The sequence below is a fragment of the Carcharodon carcharias genome, chromosome 20 (assembly GCF_017639515.1).
Source record: "Carcharodon carcharias isolate sCarCar2 chromosome 20, sCarCar2.pri, whole genome shotgun sequence".
Lineage (NCBI taxonomy): Eukaryota > Metazoa > Chordata > Chondrichthyes > Lamniformes > Lamnidae > Carcharodon > Carcharodon carcharias.
In genome coordinates this window covers 77,324,813-77,342,115 of record NC_054486.1, presented here as the reverse complement: position 1 = coordinate 77,342,115, position 17,303 = coordinate 77,324,813, and the positions used below count along the sequence as shown (strand labels likewise).

Sequence of the window (17,303 nt, the reverse complement as noted above, 5' to 3'; positions counted from 1 at the left end):
GTTCCCTCACCCCTGCTGCAGATCCAGTCTAGCAATGTCATTGAAGACTCGGCCAGCTCGGTCAGTAGCGGTGCTACCAAACCACTCATGGTGATGGATATTGAGGTCCCCAACCAGAGTACATTCTGCACCCTTGCCCCATCAGGGGTTCCTCCAAGTTATGTTCAACATGGAGGAGCACTGATTCATCAGCTGAGGTAGGGCAGTACGTGGTAATCAGCAGGAGGTTTCCTTGCCCATGTTTGCTGCCATGAGACTTCATGGGGTCTAGAGTCAATGTTGAGGACTCCCAAGGCAACTGTGCAGCAACCTCTGCTGTGGCTGGACAGGAGGATGGAGAACAGACAGGAATGGTGATGGTGGAGTCTGGGACATTATCTGTAAGGTATGATTCCATGAGGATGACTATGTCAGGCTGTTGCTTGACTAGTCTGTGAGACAGCTATCCCAGTTTTGGCTCTAGCCCCCAGATGTTAGTAAGGAGGACTTTGCAGGGTCGATCTGCATTCTTCCATTGTCGTTTCCGGGTGATTCCTCCAGTTTCATTTTTTTGTGACTTTGTCGCAGTTTTCAACTGAGTGGCTTGCTAGGCCATTTAAGAGTCAACCATATTGCTGTGGGTCTGGAATCACATGTAGGCCAGACCAGGTAATGACAATAGATTTCCTTCCCTAAAGGGCATTAGTGAACCAGATGGGTTTTTACAACAATCAAATTAGTCTTTTAATTCCAGATTTTTATTGAATTCAAATTCCACCATCTGTCCTGGTGGGATTCGAACCCTGGGTCTCTGGATTATTAGTTCAGCAACAATACCACCATGCCATCCCCTCCATCCATGAAACAGCTGTGGACAGTTTCCCTGGGAGGATGGAGAACAGTCACAGCCCTGCCCAGTTGGGCACAGATGCAGGGCCTTAGGAGTCACTAGAAGAATCTCACGTAGACCAGCAGCAGCAGATGCGTTCCCTGAAGCAGAATGGGGTCATGGGTAGAGAATGGAGAAGTCCATGCACCTCATATGTTCCACAATAGCTCAGGGCTATGAGTGCATGAGCTTCTCCATGGTCAGAGGGGCCAATCTCATGGAGAGCCTTTTGCAGCAGCATTCGGAATACATGGTGGAACTGCACACTGACGTAGACAGGATGTATATACTGTATAGCTTGAACTGGTCAGTAGCACTGGTGACAGAGATGTTTAGAGGGGATGCCAGGTGCATCCCAGCTGGTGTTCCAGCCATCCAGATTGCCAGCCAAGAAGCATGAGAGGGCCACTCCTCAGGGGCACTTTCATCATGCTCAACCTCTAGCTCTTCTGACAATGGTAGCATCTGTGCAGCAGGGCCAAGCTACAGAGGTTTCCCTTCCAAAATGCAGGTGCAGCAGTCTCTGGAGATGCCCCCATAGACACCTCTATGCACAAAAATGAATACCACATGCATCTCAGCCACAAGCTGTCACAAATGAGCAGACTGTCTCCACCTCTTCGGAGGCCACAAGGGGCACACCACTAGAAGTGCCTGAGCACGGAAGCCACCTTGTCCCACGAAGCAGAGTAGGTTGCTGGCATGTCTTCTTGCTGTAACTGTGCATTGTTTTCTTTTCTAAGCACTCTTGAAGCCACATGTGTGAGTCTCCTTTTATTGATGGCAAGAGGTATGAGGTGCTGAAGAAGATTAAGGATTCCTCAGTGGTGGCAGCAAAACATCTGGGTAAACCTGCAAGCTTAATTGGCTGCATTTTCAATCGACATGTTAGCACAGGCACCTCAGTGAGTTCCATACCATCCTGGGTCAGAGCGGCTCGGTTGAAATATTCCTGAATAAGATGATCCTTGACATTCATGGTATCCTGTCCTGGCCAGTCATCCTAGTATAGTAAGAAGGATTAGCTAGAATGCACATGCAATGGCCTTCCCTAGGTAGCAACATTAAGAGGTGCTGTTTATGATTGATGTATTATGATATTTGTTTGCCTAAATATGGACTTATTGTGGAACTGGTCTTTGTCAATGGAACCCTTTTTCATCCAGTTGATTTTTCTCATTTTTTTGCAAAGGAATGGTGGGTTTCATCACTCCTCCACCTGGACACCTGAAATCAAATGGGAAAATTGAGAGGTATGGACATTCAAAATTGTAGATAGTTACAAGCGTACTGGTTTTAATGTATCTCATCTTTGCTGTATAATATCAGGAGAGTTCTGTGTTTTTTTAAAACATCATTTTATTGCATAATGTAATTGCTGAATTTCTTTACTTAATTTTGAGCTGTTGATCAGGCTCATTCTTGGAGATGGTTTTTGTTACCTTGGGTGGGGTTATACTTACAATTGTGCAATTGAACACAATAAGGTCCCAGATGGAAGAAAGCATAATCGTATCAATTACACTTCAGGAGCTCCTCTCATACTGAATGTTACCTCCTGAAAGAATGTTCCAGAATCTGAAATAAGAGCAACCATTAAACTGAAAGTTTCTCATATACATTCTCATCCGCCCTCCCCTTTCACCTCAACCATTGCCCTTCTCCCGTCACCATCTGTGGTATTATCAATGGTGACCGGGCTACATGTTTACAAAGCGCCTTAAAAAATCGTGGCTAGTGGACATCATGGAGTTGCATGAAATAATGCGTCAAATTCAAAGGAGATAGCTGTCGACTGAGACACTCAATCTGATGGATAGAAAAATCGATATTTTTGTTTTAATTTTTTAAAAAGCTTTTAAGTAGAAGGACTAATCAAGACCATAAATCATTTGAAACAACTCTTTCATAAGATACAATATAACAACGAACGTATTGTTTTAAACGCGAGGTCATTTTTACGTTAGGACAATTTCAGCGAGACTAAGGTTTTGATGGATATCTAAATTTGAACAGCAAAATTGTAAAACACCATTACATGTTTAAAATTGTATCATGGTGATATGTTTTGTTGCAACGCACACCGTTTCACGTCTTTCACTTTTCTCAGAGGCACTGTTCATTTATGTTCCATCAGCGATGAAGACGTCAGCGCGTCCTCACCTCACGACGGCTCAGAAAATTCCAGCAACTTGAGAGGCTGTGACTCATTCAAGGGCTTTCCGCAGTGCCAGCCGTGTTTCCGCCTTCAAATCGCTGATTGGCCCATTCGGATTTGGAACGCCGACTGCTTTAATTTCCCATTGGTCGACACCTCCATCAATCAGTGCAGCGCCCTGACCACAGGGTTCGAGATGTTTCTGGAACTTCAGTTTTGGCGAAGACGAGGCGCCGTATAAAAACCGGTTCGCCGCCTTTTTTGCTTGCATTTGCCAAGGTGCTGTTTGTGCTGAGAGTTGTGAGCACGGCAATAGCAGCCGCATTTATCTTAGAATCTCGGAGCACTAAGCGTCCTGAAGAAAGGTAAAAAAATAAGAAAGGTTTGAAGATGTCAGCAGATAATTAACAAGATGCTGAAAGCTACGGTTTCTAGTCACGATGTTCGATTTAATTTTTAAATACTTTTGCGAATCCTAATACGAGACGGTTACGTTAGTTTGATCACAGTTTTAAATCGTCAAGTTGATTTACTGACTTGTAAGAATGTTCTGGAATGATGTCTTTGTTTAACGCAGGTTGTAATTAAATTCATATGGCTATTAAGGAAAAAACTGGTTTTCCTCGGAACGATGCCTTCTTGCTGTCGGTTCATTGTCAAGCGCTATTACCACGCTAAGCCTTCTGGTAACCCTGAGACTTTTCTAGAAGCTTGTCCTGGTGGGTGGAGTCCAGCTTGCGCATGTGGAGTCACTCGGCTTCTACCACGAAAACCAATTTCTTCTTTGACACCCCGTTTTTATTTAATGACCTCTCGCTATCGGGTTCTGTTCTTAGTTGTTCGTCAAACCTTATTATTCATTTTTTTTCCCCCTTCTGTTACATGAACAACAGATGCCTGAAGAAACTCCGGTAGCTACGCAGGATATGCCAATGGAGGAAGAAACTGAGACCTTCGCCTTTCAGGCGGAAATTGCTCAGTTGATGTCTTTGATCATCAATACATTTTACTCCAACAAAGAGATTTTTCTGAGAGAGCTCATTTCCAATTCTTCTGATGTAAGTCATGTTTCAAGTGACTTGTTATCCAGATCTAACTTTCTCATTTCCACATGATTTAGCACCCTCAATAAAGTTTAAATGTCGTTCGTGGTGGTTTTTTGGAAAGTTGCAGTGAGGCATTTTTCTGCATATAAATAAAATGCAACTACTTCACAACATCAAACCAATTTACTGAGTGGTGGGAGTGTAAGATTGTTCTGGAAGTTGTTGTAGGTGGGAAATTTATTTACCCTGCCCCCCCCCCCCCCAACCTCCCAATAGAGGGTGCACTCCACAATTGACTTGTACTTCATTTGGAAGAAAAAATGCATAATTGCATATGTCAGGCTCCTCAGTAGCTGAAATGAGAAGCATTAACGTTTTTGGTGATCCTTTGTTAAGCTTGATAAAGAAATGGTGAACTTTTATAGGACTAGTTTAAATGAGGAAGTAAGTACAGAATTGCTAACCCCCACTATGGAAACAATGTTTTAAAACAGTTTGGCTCAGACATGAAGGTAAGTCCAGCCATATACCAAGAAAATCCCAAGTTAGTGAAAAGTGTTTTTGTGTGTGACTTAGTGCAGTGGCTTCTAATGATTTTCCTGCTAAATCTGCTTCTTTGGCAAGAGACTGGTAGAATCAGGGGTTTTATTATGGATGCAAATCCTTTTGGGATAGCTGAAGTTAAGTTTGGTGTTATGCTAGCTTCTTTGACTAAAATAGTAGCTTACAGTGCTGTAACATTGGCATTGATGAACTGGGTATGGACTATATCAAGTCATAATAGGAGTCCACAGTCCTGTTTTGACAAGGTGCAATTTCTTTCCAACCCCTTTGAGTATAACTTGGAGCTAATTTAGAGAGAGAACTCTAGGTGTGTTTTCTCTTTGTGCAAATTTCAGTAAGTTTTAATTGAGACTAGCCTCGATGCATCTACCTGCTGCATTTAAGGATATTAATCAAGAAAGACATTATTTTAAAACTACATCACAGGGATCCCCAAAGTTTCAGAACAAAAAAGCCTTAATATTTGGCTGTTAAATGTGCACAAAAGCTCTATTTAAAAAGCCATGAGATGGCAGGACTGGATAATTTGTGTTTAGTGTTGATTTTAAGGGATCAGTGTTGTGGGGGAAGGAGGTGGTACAGGAAATATTGCAGCTGATTTTGAATACAGCTATCACTAAATCAAGACCTGGATTTGTTTCTTTTTTAGTGCTTGCAGCAAATCTATCATATACTAGCAACTTTTTGAAGGCTTTTTTTTAAACTTGTGCAGGCAAGACCAGTACTTATTGCCCATCCCTAATTGCCCTTGAAATTAGTGGGTCTTGTTGAACAATGTAGTAGTGTATTTATGGTACTCGGAGTTTCAGAATTTTGACCCAGTGGTGGAGATCTATATCAGTATGGTGTAACTATATATCTGCCAGAGTACCTTTTTTTTAACTGGATTGAAAATTATAGAAGCCTTTTAACTTGCGCCTTAAGTGGAGCAGCATTGGTATTTCACAAGTAAGCCATGCAACCATGATACCCACCCTCTGATATTTTTCTGGTAGCCATGGCATTTATGTGCCTTGTCCAACAGTTTATGGTCAATAGTGACTCCTCCAAAGATGTTGGTTGGGGGATTGTTATGATAGTAATGTCAATAGTGTTTAAGTTCAATTTTTTTTCTTTAGAAATGGTCCATCTCCTTTTGTAACTTGCTGTAACCTAGCAAATAGCCTACCATTGGACTGTCTTAAACCATTTATTTTAATTTCCCCAATGTGGAACTCCAATGAGGTACTAATATTAAATATTAAGCAAATGGCTTCTGTAACATAGACCTAAATACAATAAAGGTCAGCAGTCCACTCTGCTTTAGTCATTAAGGCACCAGAAGAAGACCAGTGGGTCCAAACCAGCGCTCTCAATTAGTCCCATTCCACTCTATCCTTGAAGAGACAGTTCAGGTACTAAGTAAGCATATTCATTTTGAAGTAGGGCATCCCAAACTAATATACCCTAGAAATTAATGGTTAAAATAACCCAGGAAAGGAAGGCCCAGATTTTCACTCCTGGGTCAAGTGCGCAGGCACAGCTCTGTGAATCTTTATAATTAAATATGACAGCCCCTCAGTTCCAATTTTTCATTCCAGAGCAGGCAGGATTAAAAGTTGGACCTGGAATGTGGGCAGAAGACTGCCTCTGTGCTCCATCCTCATCCCATGCCCCTTGTTCCACCCATTGCCCTTTATAGACCCCGTGCCAACTCATGCAAAACCATGCTCTCTACCACCACCCTTTTTCCCTTACTAGGTGAGTTGGCATGGAGGGGTATCTGCTATGGGCAAGCCTCAGGAGCTATGCTGACAAAATGTCTAATGATGTCACAAGATCTGAGTTTTTGTTACTCAATAAGCACTTGGAGCTGTCATACTGCTTGCTTAACAGGCTCCCCACTGTTTGTTCATAAAATCAGTCATTGCAGCATAAATCCTATACTCAGGCCTATGTCAACACAATGAAATATCAAGCACTGATTTTTTTTTCTCAACTCCAGACATTTTGAAATTTGAATCCATTGACAGCTTAGCCAGTTCCAATAAGATTGACAGTTCTTTGACTGCTTTGGCACTTGTCAGAATTAAACTTCATAACTATATATACATCAAATTGTGTAATGCAGCACCTTTCATGTGCAGACTTAATGTAAAGGAACCACTTTTAAGGATCCTTATCCCTGTATGGATCCTAATAGTGCTTAACTGTTGGGGACTGCACTCAGTAATAGTGATTTACTGCAGTGCACAGTCCCCAGCAGATTTTCTCAAGTCATCTACTGTGGAATACACAAACTGTACAACTTTTTTTTGGTTTTATATTGGAGTCTTAACATCCTGTTGTGATGTTAAGACTCCAGTGCAGGCAACATTGAAGTCATCTCAACTTTGCATCCAGTCCCTGAATGCTGGCTAGAGTTTACCCACTGAGTTTCCTTAGATTGAACTCTGGACTGGGACTGTGAATTTTCAAACTTCTCGAGTGCTAATATTCAGCCAACTGGCCAAAAACGGATTAGTTGACCATTTAATTTACTGATTGCCACATATCAATATTTTCAATCATATTCTATTCACACTATGGTTATGGGCATTATTGGCACTGCCAACATGTATTGCCAATCCCTGGTTAACCTTAATGGGAACTGCCTGAATTGTTGCAGTCAACGTAGGAGTGGTCCAGATCTTCCAGTCAGTGTGGATGCTATGTGCATTGACCCTGCCTGCAGCACTCTTTGCAGCCCCAACCTTTCCCATTTCTTGCAGCTGGGCCTTTCAACCCCAGCTGAGGCTTCAATGGGTCAATGCAGCCATCACTGGGGAAGACTTAAAAGGCCAAGAAAAGATGGAAGGAGGAGGACATGCACTATTACCATAATGGTAGCTTTGTTCAGGTAAGTTTTGGTGCTCAATTCAGTTATGCTGACTAATATGGAGTTAAACCAGGTATTAACTAGCATAATTATCTTTCCTGGAATGTGGGTGGCAATAGGCCAGCACTTTATTACTTCCATCTTTAATTCTTCTTGAAGATGATGAGCGGTCACCTTGAACTGCTGGAGTACATGTGGTGTGAGTACACCCACAGTGCTATTGGGGATTTCCAGGATTTTGACCCAGTGACTGAAGGAACTGCAATATATTTACAAGCCAGGATGCTGAGTGGCTTGGAGAGGAACTTGCAGGTGGTGTTCGCATGCATCTGCTGTTGTAGAGGTCACAGGTTTGGAAGGTGCTGTTGAAAGAACCTTGGTGAGTTACTGAAGTACATCTTGTAGATGCTACCACTAAGTTGGTGGAGGAAGTGAATGTTGAGGGTGATGGATGTGGTGCCAATCAAGTGGGCTGCATTGTCCTGAATGGTGTCAAGCTGCTGGAGTGTTAGAGCAAGTGGAGAGTATTCCATCACACTCCTAACATGCCTTGTAGATGGTGGAGCAGCTTTGGGGAGTTGGGAGGTGAATTACACTCAAGTTCCCAGCCTCTGACCTGTTCTTGTAGGCACAGTATTTATATGGTGAGTCCAGTTCCATTTCTGGTCAATTGTAACCCCAGGATGTTGTTAGTGGTGGATTCAGCAATGGTAGTGCCTTTGAATGTCAGGGGGCAATGATTGGATTCTCTTTTGTTGGAGTTGGTCATTGCCTGGCACTTAAGTAGAGTAAATGTTGGTTGTCACCCCAAGCCTGAATGTTGTCCTAGTCTTTCTGTATATGGGCACAGACCACTTCAGAATTTGATTACAAATGGTGCTGAACATTGTGCAATCATCAGAGAACATCTCTACTTCTGACCTTTATGATGGAGGGATGATCATTAAAGCAGTTCAAGATGTTGGGGCCCAGGACACTACCCTGAGCTAATCTTTCAGTGATGTCCTGGAACAGAGGAGGTTGACCTTCAACAACCACAGCCATCTTCCTTTTGTGCTAGTTATAACTGCGAGCAATGGAGTATTTCCCCTGATTCCCATTGACTGCAGTTTTGCTAGGGCTCCATAATGTCATACTCAGTCAAATGCTGCCTTGATGTCAACAGCGGTCAACTCTTCTTTCGGCTCTTTTTGTCCATGTTTGGACCAAGGCTGTAACGAGGTCAGAAGCCAAGTGGCCATGCTGGAACCAGAACTTTTCAGTGAGCAGATTGTTGCTAATGTGTCAAGCAGGTTTAAGCCCCTAGACAATGAGTTCAGTGTTGGAAACTTTAGCAGAGGGTGCTAGACAACAGGAATCAGCCCATTGAACTTTAAACTTGCAGGTATTAATGATGTGTGCAGGACTTCTGCAGGGTCCTGATATACTGTCAAATCTATGAAACTGGAAGATTTATGCCATGGTTTTGTTTGCAGCAAAGGAAGAAGCCATTTGGCCCATATCCATACTGACTAAAAGAGCTATCCAGTCTAATCCTACCTTCCAGCACTTGGGGTGCATATCCAAATGTTTTGCTTGTGATTAGGGTTTCTGGCTTTGCCATCCTTTCAGGCTGAGATCCAGGTCCCCTGGGTCAAATTCTGAACTTCTAATTATCAACAGCGCATCCATGCCCTGATATCCTTGCTCTCCATTTTTTAGGCCTCACTAATTCAATAAAATCTCCCTTTGGCCTCAAAGAAAACAGTTGCTGCCTTGTGAATCATTTCTCCTGGCAACATCCTTGAATCAATCTAGTGTGATCAAGTTCTTCCAGTATAGTGGAGACCAGAATTATTTGCAGTTCTTTAGCTGTCTAACTGGTGCTCTATACTCTTGACCTCAGTCAAGGATTGAGCACCTTATCTGATGTCTTGTTACTTTTTAAGGCACCTGTGGACATACACTCCAAGGCGTCTTTGTTCCCCTCAATTTCTTAGGAATCTATATTCCCTTGCATCACCCTGAACCCCTCTACATGATTCCATCTACTTCTTCTCTGGCCAGCCCACTTGTATCTCCCTGCAGTCTACAGCCTGGTCTATGCAATAAATAGTGATAGTGACATGGAGGTGGTGTTCCTGTATGGTTGTTGCCCTTGACCCACAATAGTGGAGTTGGGGAGGTATTGTAAAGAATACTCATCTGCGTTCAGTAAAGAATTTGGGAGATTATAACCCAAGCAATGAAAAAAATGCAAATTTTTCAAAAGTCTAGTATTTGACTCTTCTAAAAAGATTTGAGTAACTGAAGTAGATCAGATAGGAACTCATGTACGCCATCTATGGGACCATATGTCTCAACAGGTGCACATGATCTGCAAGACATTCTCTGGATTGAGGTAGCCTTAGCAGCAGGTTCTGTGTAATTTCAAAGGCTCCCATCCTATCAACTTGAACATACATTTGTAAAGTTCTTCATATGCAATCCACAGCCAGTGAATACTATGCATTTGCCCATGCAACTGACTATAACAGTCATTTGGACCAACCACATGGTTACCAGAGTAGGTATTCTGCAGTGAGTGGCTTTCTGAACTCCCCAAGGCAACCTACCTATCAGGAGTTTGTTGGAACTAATTGACTTCATATCTTTGGCAATACTGGTGCTTGAAACTGACCGGGACAAAGTGGCTGCATGATCTGGATAAATCCCAGATTCACTTTTTAAAAATTCACTCCCTCCACACTGGTGCAGTGTGTCCTAGCTGTAAAATGCACTGCAGCAACTTGCCTTGGCTTTAGTATAGTACCCAACCCTTAACCACTTGATGTCGGCAGCTGATGTGTGGTTTTACATCACCTCCCATGTGGCACACATAACAACTTGACATGTTACTATTCCTCCACCACTGAGTCAAAATTCTGCTGGATGGCATTGTAGCAGAAGTCCCACCACATTCTTGAGGCTAACTAGGGCTGGGTGATAAATAGCAGTGCTACCATATTCCAAACAGTGAAAAGAAACTGCTGCAATGCCTTCACCCCTTAGCCTTGTGAAGGTGGTAAGCACTTATTGGCCCATATTTAATGAGAACTGGATTGAGACCCAAATTTTCATTATGGATGCTTGTAGTGAGTAGCAGAAGACATTTTAGATGATTGGAGCCTGTACTCAAGATTAAAGCCAGACAAAAGATGGAAAACAATTGCTTCATTTTTGGTTTCACATTCTTTAAATGGCAAGCTGGCCCAAATGGACAGAAGATGGTATCTGGTCTGGGAGCTTCTTGACCTCAGCCAAGTATTGGCAGGGGTGCTAAAGTTATTTAAGTGATTATGTGCATATACCAGTTTAGGATTGAGTTTAGCTTTACCATTATAATAGCCTGCAGATGTGTTGCCAAGTTCAACTGAATAATACCATTTGGTGTCAGTTACTGGAATGTGCCCTGCATCTGTGGAGTGATGTCCTGGAAAATACCTGTATCTTCAAGAGGAAGGGGCAGAGATAATAGCATAAAAACAAATTAGAAGTAAATACTAGCATTTTTACATCTAATCCTTTTTGTCATGACTTTTTCTAGCTAGCCAGTGACTAAACAAAATGGAGGATGTGAATGGAAAGTTCTTAGCAATGATGGGGCCCAGAGCCTAATAAATTTCTGGAGTAGGCATCCAGAAATGAAGCTCATGCTATGTTTATTGATTATTCTTTAAAAATGTGTTTGAGCAGCACCATCTATAAAACTGATGGGTTTTGATGCAGTAAACGTGGAGAAACTGTCAGGGTGGTAGCTGGAGAACACAATTAAGATAATTGACAGAAAATGCAGGAGATTTGCTAAGGTCTGGAATACACAACCTGAAAAGATGGTGGGAACCAGTTTTAGTAGTGCTTTTCATATTGGAATTGGCTAAAGAAATGAGTGTTTTGGGTAAAGAGCAGGGGATGGAATTAACTGATTACCTGGATAGGTTAATTTTAAGATATGGCTCAAACAATGGGCTGAATGGGCTACGCTTTGTAGTTCTATATTCGATCATAGCACATATCTGGATGGCTTATTTTTATGTAAAGGTTAACTTGTTTGCCATAGATATATTTCTTTAGTGAAACATTTGTTCAATCTTTGCAATTTAATCACAAACCCAGAATTGCACTGTTCTATTGATCTGTTTCCTTGCTGCTTTCTTGTCCCAAAACATGCCGGATTTCTACATTTTAAGTAATTATGTTCTTATTTTTAAAGGCCCTTGATAAAATTCGCTATGAAAGCTTAACTGATCCAAGCAAGCTGGATTCTGGCAAAGAATTGAAGATTGACATTATTCCAAATCAAAAGGAGCACTCTTTGACCATTCGTGATACTGGTATTGGGATGACCAAAGCTGATCTCATTAACAACCTAGGCACCATTGCCAAGTCTGGAACAAAAGCCTTCATGGAGGCCTTACAAGCTGGTGCAGACATATCAATGATTGGGCAGTTTGGTGTTGGTTTCTATTCTGCTTACCTAGTTGCAGAAAAAGTAACGGTCATCACTAAGCACAATGATGATGATCAGTATGTGTGGGAATCATCTGCTGGAGGATCTTTCACAGTGAGACTAGACCATGGTAAGTAATATATGTAAGTAGATAAATGTCAAAGTTCTAAATTACAGACCCAAATTTGAGTCTAAGCTGTTTGTTCTAAACATTAACCTAGTTCAAAGCATATGGAATGCTAATCTTATTTTATTCCATCATTAAAAAGGAAAGATTTTACATGTATCATTTGTGTCCAATATAGAAATACCACCTCCATTTGTATAAATGAGCATAAGGCCGATATTTTTAAAAAAAGAACCTGCCTACATTGGGTTTAATTTTTCTTAAAAGGTGAAGATATTGGTCGTGGAACTAAAGTGATCTTGCACTTGAAAGAAGATCAGATGGAATATATAGAAGAAAAGAGGGTCAAAGAAATTGTGAAGAAGCACTCCCAATTCATTGGCTACCCTATCACTTTATTTGTAAGTCTTTAGTTCAAAATTTATGCCTTACAGCAATTTTGATAGTGATGTGAACATTTGTCTAATGTCTAATTAATCTAATAATCCATAAGATTCCCTCAAGTGAGTTTTTTAAATTTTTAAAAGGTGGAGAAGGAGCGAGATAAGGAGATCAGTGATGACGAAGGAGAAGAAAAAGAAGAGAAGAAAGAGGATGATGCCGCAGAGGAAGAAGACAAACCAAAAATTGAAGATGTTGGATCAGATGAAGAAGAAGATGAAAAGAAAGAAGGTGACAAAAAGAAAAAGAAGAAAATTAAGGAGAAATATATAGATCAAGAGGAACTGAACAAGACGAAGCCTATTTGGACAAGAAATCCTGAAGACATAACCAATGAAGAGTATGGAGAATTCTACAAGAGTTTGACAAATGACTGGGAGGAACATTTGGCAGTAAAAGTAAGTAATGTTTGTTTGCTGTTTAATGACAAACTGGAAAATTGTACTGACCTCAATTGCTTATGCAACAAACTAATCATAAATATTTTTACAGCATTTTTCTGTTGAAGGCCAGCTGGAGTTTAGAGCATTACTCTTTGCTCCAAGACGAGCACCATTTGACTTATTTGAAAACAGAAAAAAGAAAAACAACATTAAGCTGTACGTGCGCAGAGTCTTCATTATGGATAATTGTGAAGAACTCATTCCAGAATATCTCAGTAAGTATTTGGGCAGAAATAACTAATGCAAATGTGTTTTACGCTTGTGATTTTTATCAAGTAAATGTAGTTTCTCATTTGAGATGCACATTTTGTTAGTAATTTCATAGATTCTAACTTGTCAATCGTTTCTCCCCCAAGATTTTATTAAGGGGGTAGTGGATTCAGAAGATCTGCCCCTTAACATTTCCCGTGAAATGTTGCAGCAAAGCAAGATTCTAAAAGTTATTCGTAAAAACCTGGTCAAGAAATGCTTGGAGCTCTTCACAGAATTGTCTGAGGACAAAGAAAACTACAAGAAGCTATATGAACAATTTTCCAAAAACCTCAAGGTGAACATAGTGGAGCTAATAAGGGGGAAACTTTTTTTTCTTGCCACTATTTGCAGTAACTTGGTGTTGATCAATGAGTTGGAGAGGCGTTGTGATTCTGCCTTGATTTTAATTGTTTTACCTCTTAATTATTGACTTTTTGTCTAGTTGCAGATAATTTTTTAGATTTGAGACAGTGGGGTTGCTTATGCTTCCCTTTTTTCCTGCCACATCTCGGAAAAAGCTTCATTGCTGGGTGCGCATGTTGGAATCAAGAAGGATGCCATGTGTGTCCTCTTGAAGCCTTGCATGATGAGTATGCACTCAAATAACCTTTTAATTGTGCATCTTTCACACTTGGGCAAACTTTTTTACTAATTTACTTCTCCAAAAACATCCAAAAGCCAAATTTTAACCACATGAATTCGGAGCATAAATGACTGTCAGTCTTACTATCAATCTGCTAGTGGAACAATACAATGAAAGAGTTGTACAACAGATTTTGATATGAGGTGAGGGAGAACTTTTGGGCTCAAGTTCATCTGTTAATCAATCCCATTTTCAGTTTGGTTTTTTTTTCAGAGCTTTCTGAAGTTTAAAATTTGGTCCAGTTTGATGTAAAGTACTTTTCCTGGACTTTGACTTTTTTCCTCTTTTATATTCTGGGACTCAAAATAATTTCAGAGGTGCAATTTGTTTTTTGGCAGCAAATATTAACACTTTATGTTCTCACCTTGATTTTAATTGTTTTACCTCTTAATTATTGACTTTTTGTCTAGTTGCAGATAATTTTTTAGATTTGAGACAGTGGGGTTGCTTATGCTTCCCTTTTATCCTGCCACATCTCGGAAAAAGCTTCATTGCTGGGTGCGCATGTTGGAATCAAGAAGGATGCCATGTGTCTCCAAGGAATTAAAATCTTACTGATTTTTGACCACGAATGCATGACAGAACTGTCTGGCCATATTTGTTATTTCTTTCTTTATCCCTCCAGCTTGGAATCCATGAGGACTCTCAAAACCGCAAGAAGCTTTCTGAGTTGCTCCGGTACCATACTTCTGTTAGTGGTGATGAAATGGTATCCCTGAAAGATTATGTCTCCCGTATGAAAGACAACCAGAAACATATCTATTACATTACTGGTATGTAATAAGTACACTTCTGAAATGACATCTGAAATATTTCTCTATGCATGTATAGTCATTCCAGACTACTTTTAATCTAGGTGAAACCAAGGATCAAGTAGCCAACTCTGCATTTGTGGAGCGGCTAAGAAAACATGGATTGGAGGTGATCTACATGACTGAGCCAATTGATGAATACTGTGTGCAACAGTTGAAAGAATTTGATGGAAAAACTTTGGTCTCTGTAACTAAGGAGGGCTTGGAGCTTCCAGAAGATGAAGAGGAGAAAAAGAAGCAGGAAGAAAAGAAGGCAAATTTTGAAAATCTCTGCAAAATTATGAAAGACATCTTGGAGAAGAAAATTGAGAAAGTATGTTTTATAATTATAAAAAAATGTAATTGCATAGTGCTGTAAGATGAATTATTTTTGACTTTGTTGTGATCATACTTTTATCTTTTTGGAGGGGGAGAAAAACTGACCTCTATAGTTAAAGCTGAAGGTTCCTCATTCCTATCTGCTGTGGTCATAAATGCCAGTTAAATAGGGATAATGCAATAGATCTCCTTTTGTAACATGTCAAATCTCAATCTTTCAGTTAAGAATGGACTAGTGTCGTGTAATGCACTGACTGGGTCCCAGCTACAGTATTTTGCCCATTTATGGACACACTTGAGAAGAATGTAAAAGGCCTTGGAGAGATTGCAAAGATTTAGTAGAGTGGTAGCAGAGACAAAATTTCCAAGTTGTGATGAGACTAAAAAATAAGTTCTTGAAACAAAAGGTTAAAGGCTGATCTAATGAAAGTGCTCCAACTTGACATGATTTACAAGAGGTAGTAAGTCAGAAGTTGCATGGTCAGATGTTATGATCTGGAATTCATTTACTGAGGGTGGTGGAAGCCCTTCACTTGTAACTTGTAAATGCATTGGATAAATACTTTTGAAGAGGAAGAATGTGCTAGGCTATTGGGAAAGGGCAGGCAGTGGAACAAATTGTGCCAGTGGATAGCATTTCAGACAGTTGACAATGGGCTAAATGGTCTCCTCCACTGCTTCATCCTGTAATTGCACTAAGTTTTTATTCATCTTTATCTTTCCCCAGGTAACTGTTTCCAATCGTTTAGTTGCCTCTCCATGTTGCATTGTTACCAGCACCTATGGATGGACTGCCAACATGGAAAGAATCATGAAGGCTCAAGCACTTAGAGATAATTCGACAATGGGTTATATGGCAGCTAAGAAACACTTGGAAATCAATCCTGATCATCCAATTGTTGAGACACTGAGGCAGAAAGCAGAAGCTGACAAAAATGACAAGTCAGTGAAGGACCTGGTCATTCTTCTTTTTGAGACTGCACTGCTGTCCTCTGGTTTTTCATTGGAAGATCCACAGACTCATGCTAATCGCATCTACAGGATGATCAAACTTGGCCTTGGTGAGTAGCTTGACCAAAATGTGTTGTCTTTTATGGGAACCATAGCATTCTGGAACTTTTTTATTAAACCTTTATCCAAACATTAATCCAAATTCCAACTATTTTCTTCTCTGGATGTGGTTTCCAAGATCTGATTATTTTTTCCCCCCTTTTTAAGTTGCTATTGATTTTTTTTCCTAGATTTTTCCAATAAATTTTGGATGAAAAAAATTATTTTTTTTCTGTAGGTATTGATGAGGAAGATCCTATCATGGAGGATGCAGGCCCAACAACTACAGAAGAGATGCCACCACTAGAAGGTGATGATGATGATACATCACGAATGGAAGAAGTTGACTGAGCAAACTACAACTAGTAGCAACCCATTTCCACTCAAATTCTGAAGAGCTGTTGCAGTCACTGAGTTTAAAAAAAAAACTAGTAATAGACAACTGTAACAGTATCACACTTCCGTGAAGCACAGTTGATGCTGAGTTTCTGTAAACTTGTCAGTACCAGTAAGCTACAAGTTAACAATTGAGCATATGTTGCAAAATAAAAATTTAGTTTAAATTCTTTGCTGTGTTTTTTTTCTGAAGGTACTGTAAATACTGTTAGCTTGTTTGTCACTGCTTGGCCAAAACAGTACTTGATATTGATCTGAATTCCAATGTTTCACTTATTGCATTTGGATTTTATATTGCAGTAAGTTAGATGTTAAGTGTGGCTTCCCAGACATCCTGTTTTAAGTTGTACTTTTCCTGGCTTCTTATGATTGAGGATTTTTGATTCTTAAATAAAATGAATCTCTTACAGGGCTTAATCTTGTGGGACTTGCTAGATCAAGTGTCGACCAGAGCAGAATAGTTCGGGATCACACCAATACTGCATACGCACGGCACGAGAAAAGCCCTTTAGCTTGTCAATAGGTTTTTTAGTCGTCCAGTATTCTGATGTCTGCCCTGCCTTGTCCCTCAGCAGTTGTCTTACTTTCTCATTAAATTTAAAGGGCCATTTTTGTCTTATTGGAAAAGGTCAGTTTTTCCTTGTTGAATGCTACTTAATATATTACAGAATGTTCAAGATCTTAATGCAAGAAATTTCAGACCTATGTTATTAACTTGCTGTAGATTGGTACTGCTGTACTACCTTCAATTTTTTTTGCTTTCTGACAAAGGTCATTGCTTATTGTCTGCATTCATTTTTCTGAAATCATTTATGATTCCTGTCAGTTTTTAAACTAAGTATTATCGGATCTGGTAAAGC

General features: G+C 40.3%; 1 protein-coding gene and 1 long non-coding RNA gene across 2 annotated transcripts; one reads left to right on the top strand and one right to left on the bottom strand.

The window, feature by feature from the left end:
• Positions 1 to 2,232: 2,232 nt before the first annotated feature.
• On the bottom strand, positions 2,233 to 3,701 carry LOC121292855. Its single transcript, XR_005946350.1, has 3 exons — positions 3,564 to 3,701; positions 2,907 to 3,381; positions 2,233 to 2,446 (listed from the first exon to the last, which is right to left on the bottom strand). It is a non-coding gene; the product is annotated as an uncharacterized LOC121292855 (long non-coding RNA).
• LOC121292854 (heat shock protein HSP 90-alpha) lies at positions 3,197 to 16,613 on the top strand. Its single transcript, XM_041215335.1, has 11 exons — positions 3,197 to 3,391; positions 3,920 to 4,084; positions 11,725 to 12,091; positions 12,356 to 12,489; positions 12,616 to 12,927; positions 13,022 to 13,187; positions 13,329 to 13,519; positions 14,493 to 14,640; positions 14,724 to 14,992; positions 15,725 to 16,058; positions 16,286 to 16,613. The coding sequence occupies exons 2-11, from the start codon at positions 3,920 to 3,922 to the stop codon at positions 16,396 to 16,398; spliced, it is 2,199 nt and encodes a 732-aa protein (XP_041071269.1). The 5' UTR covers positions 3,197 to 3,391; the 3' UTR covers positions 16,399 to 16,613.
• Positions 16,614 to 17,303: the final 690 nt, after the last annotated feature.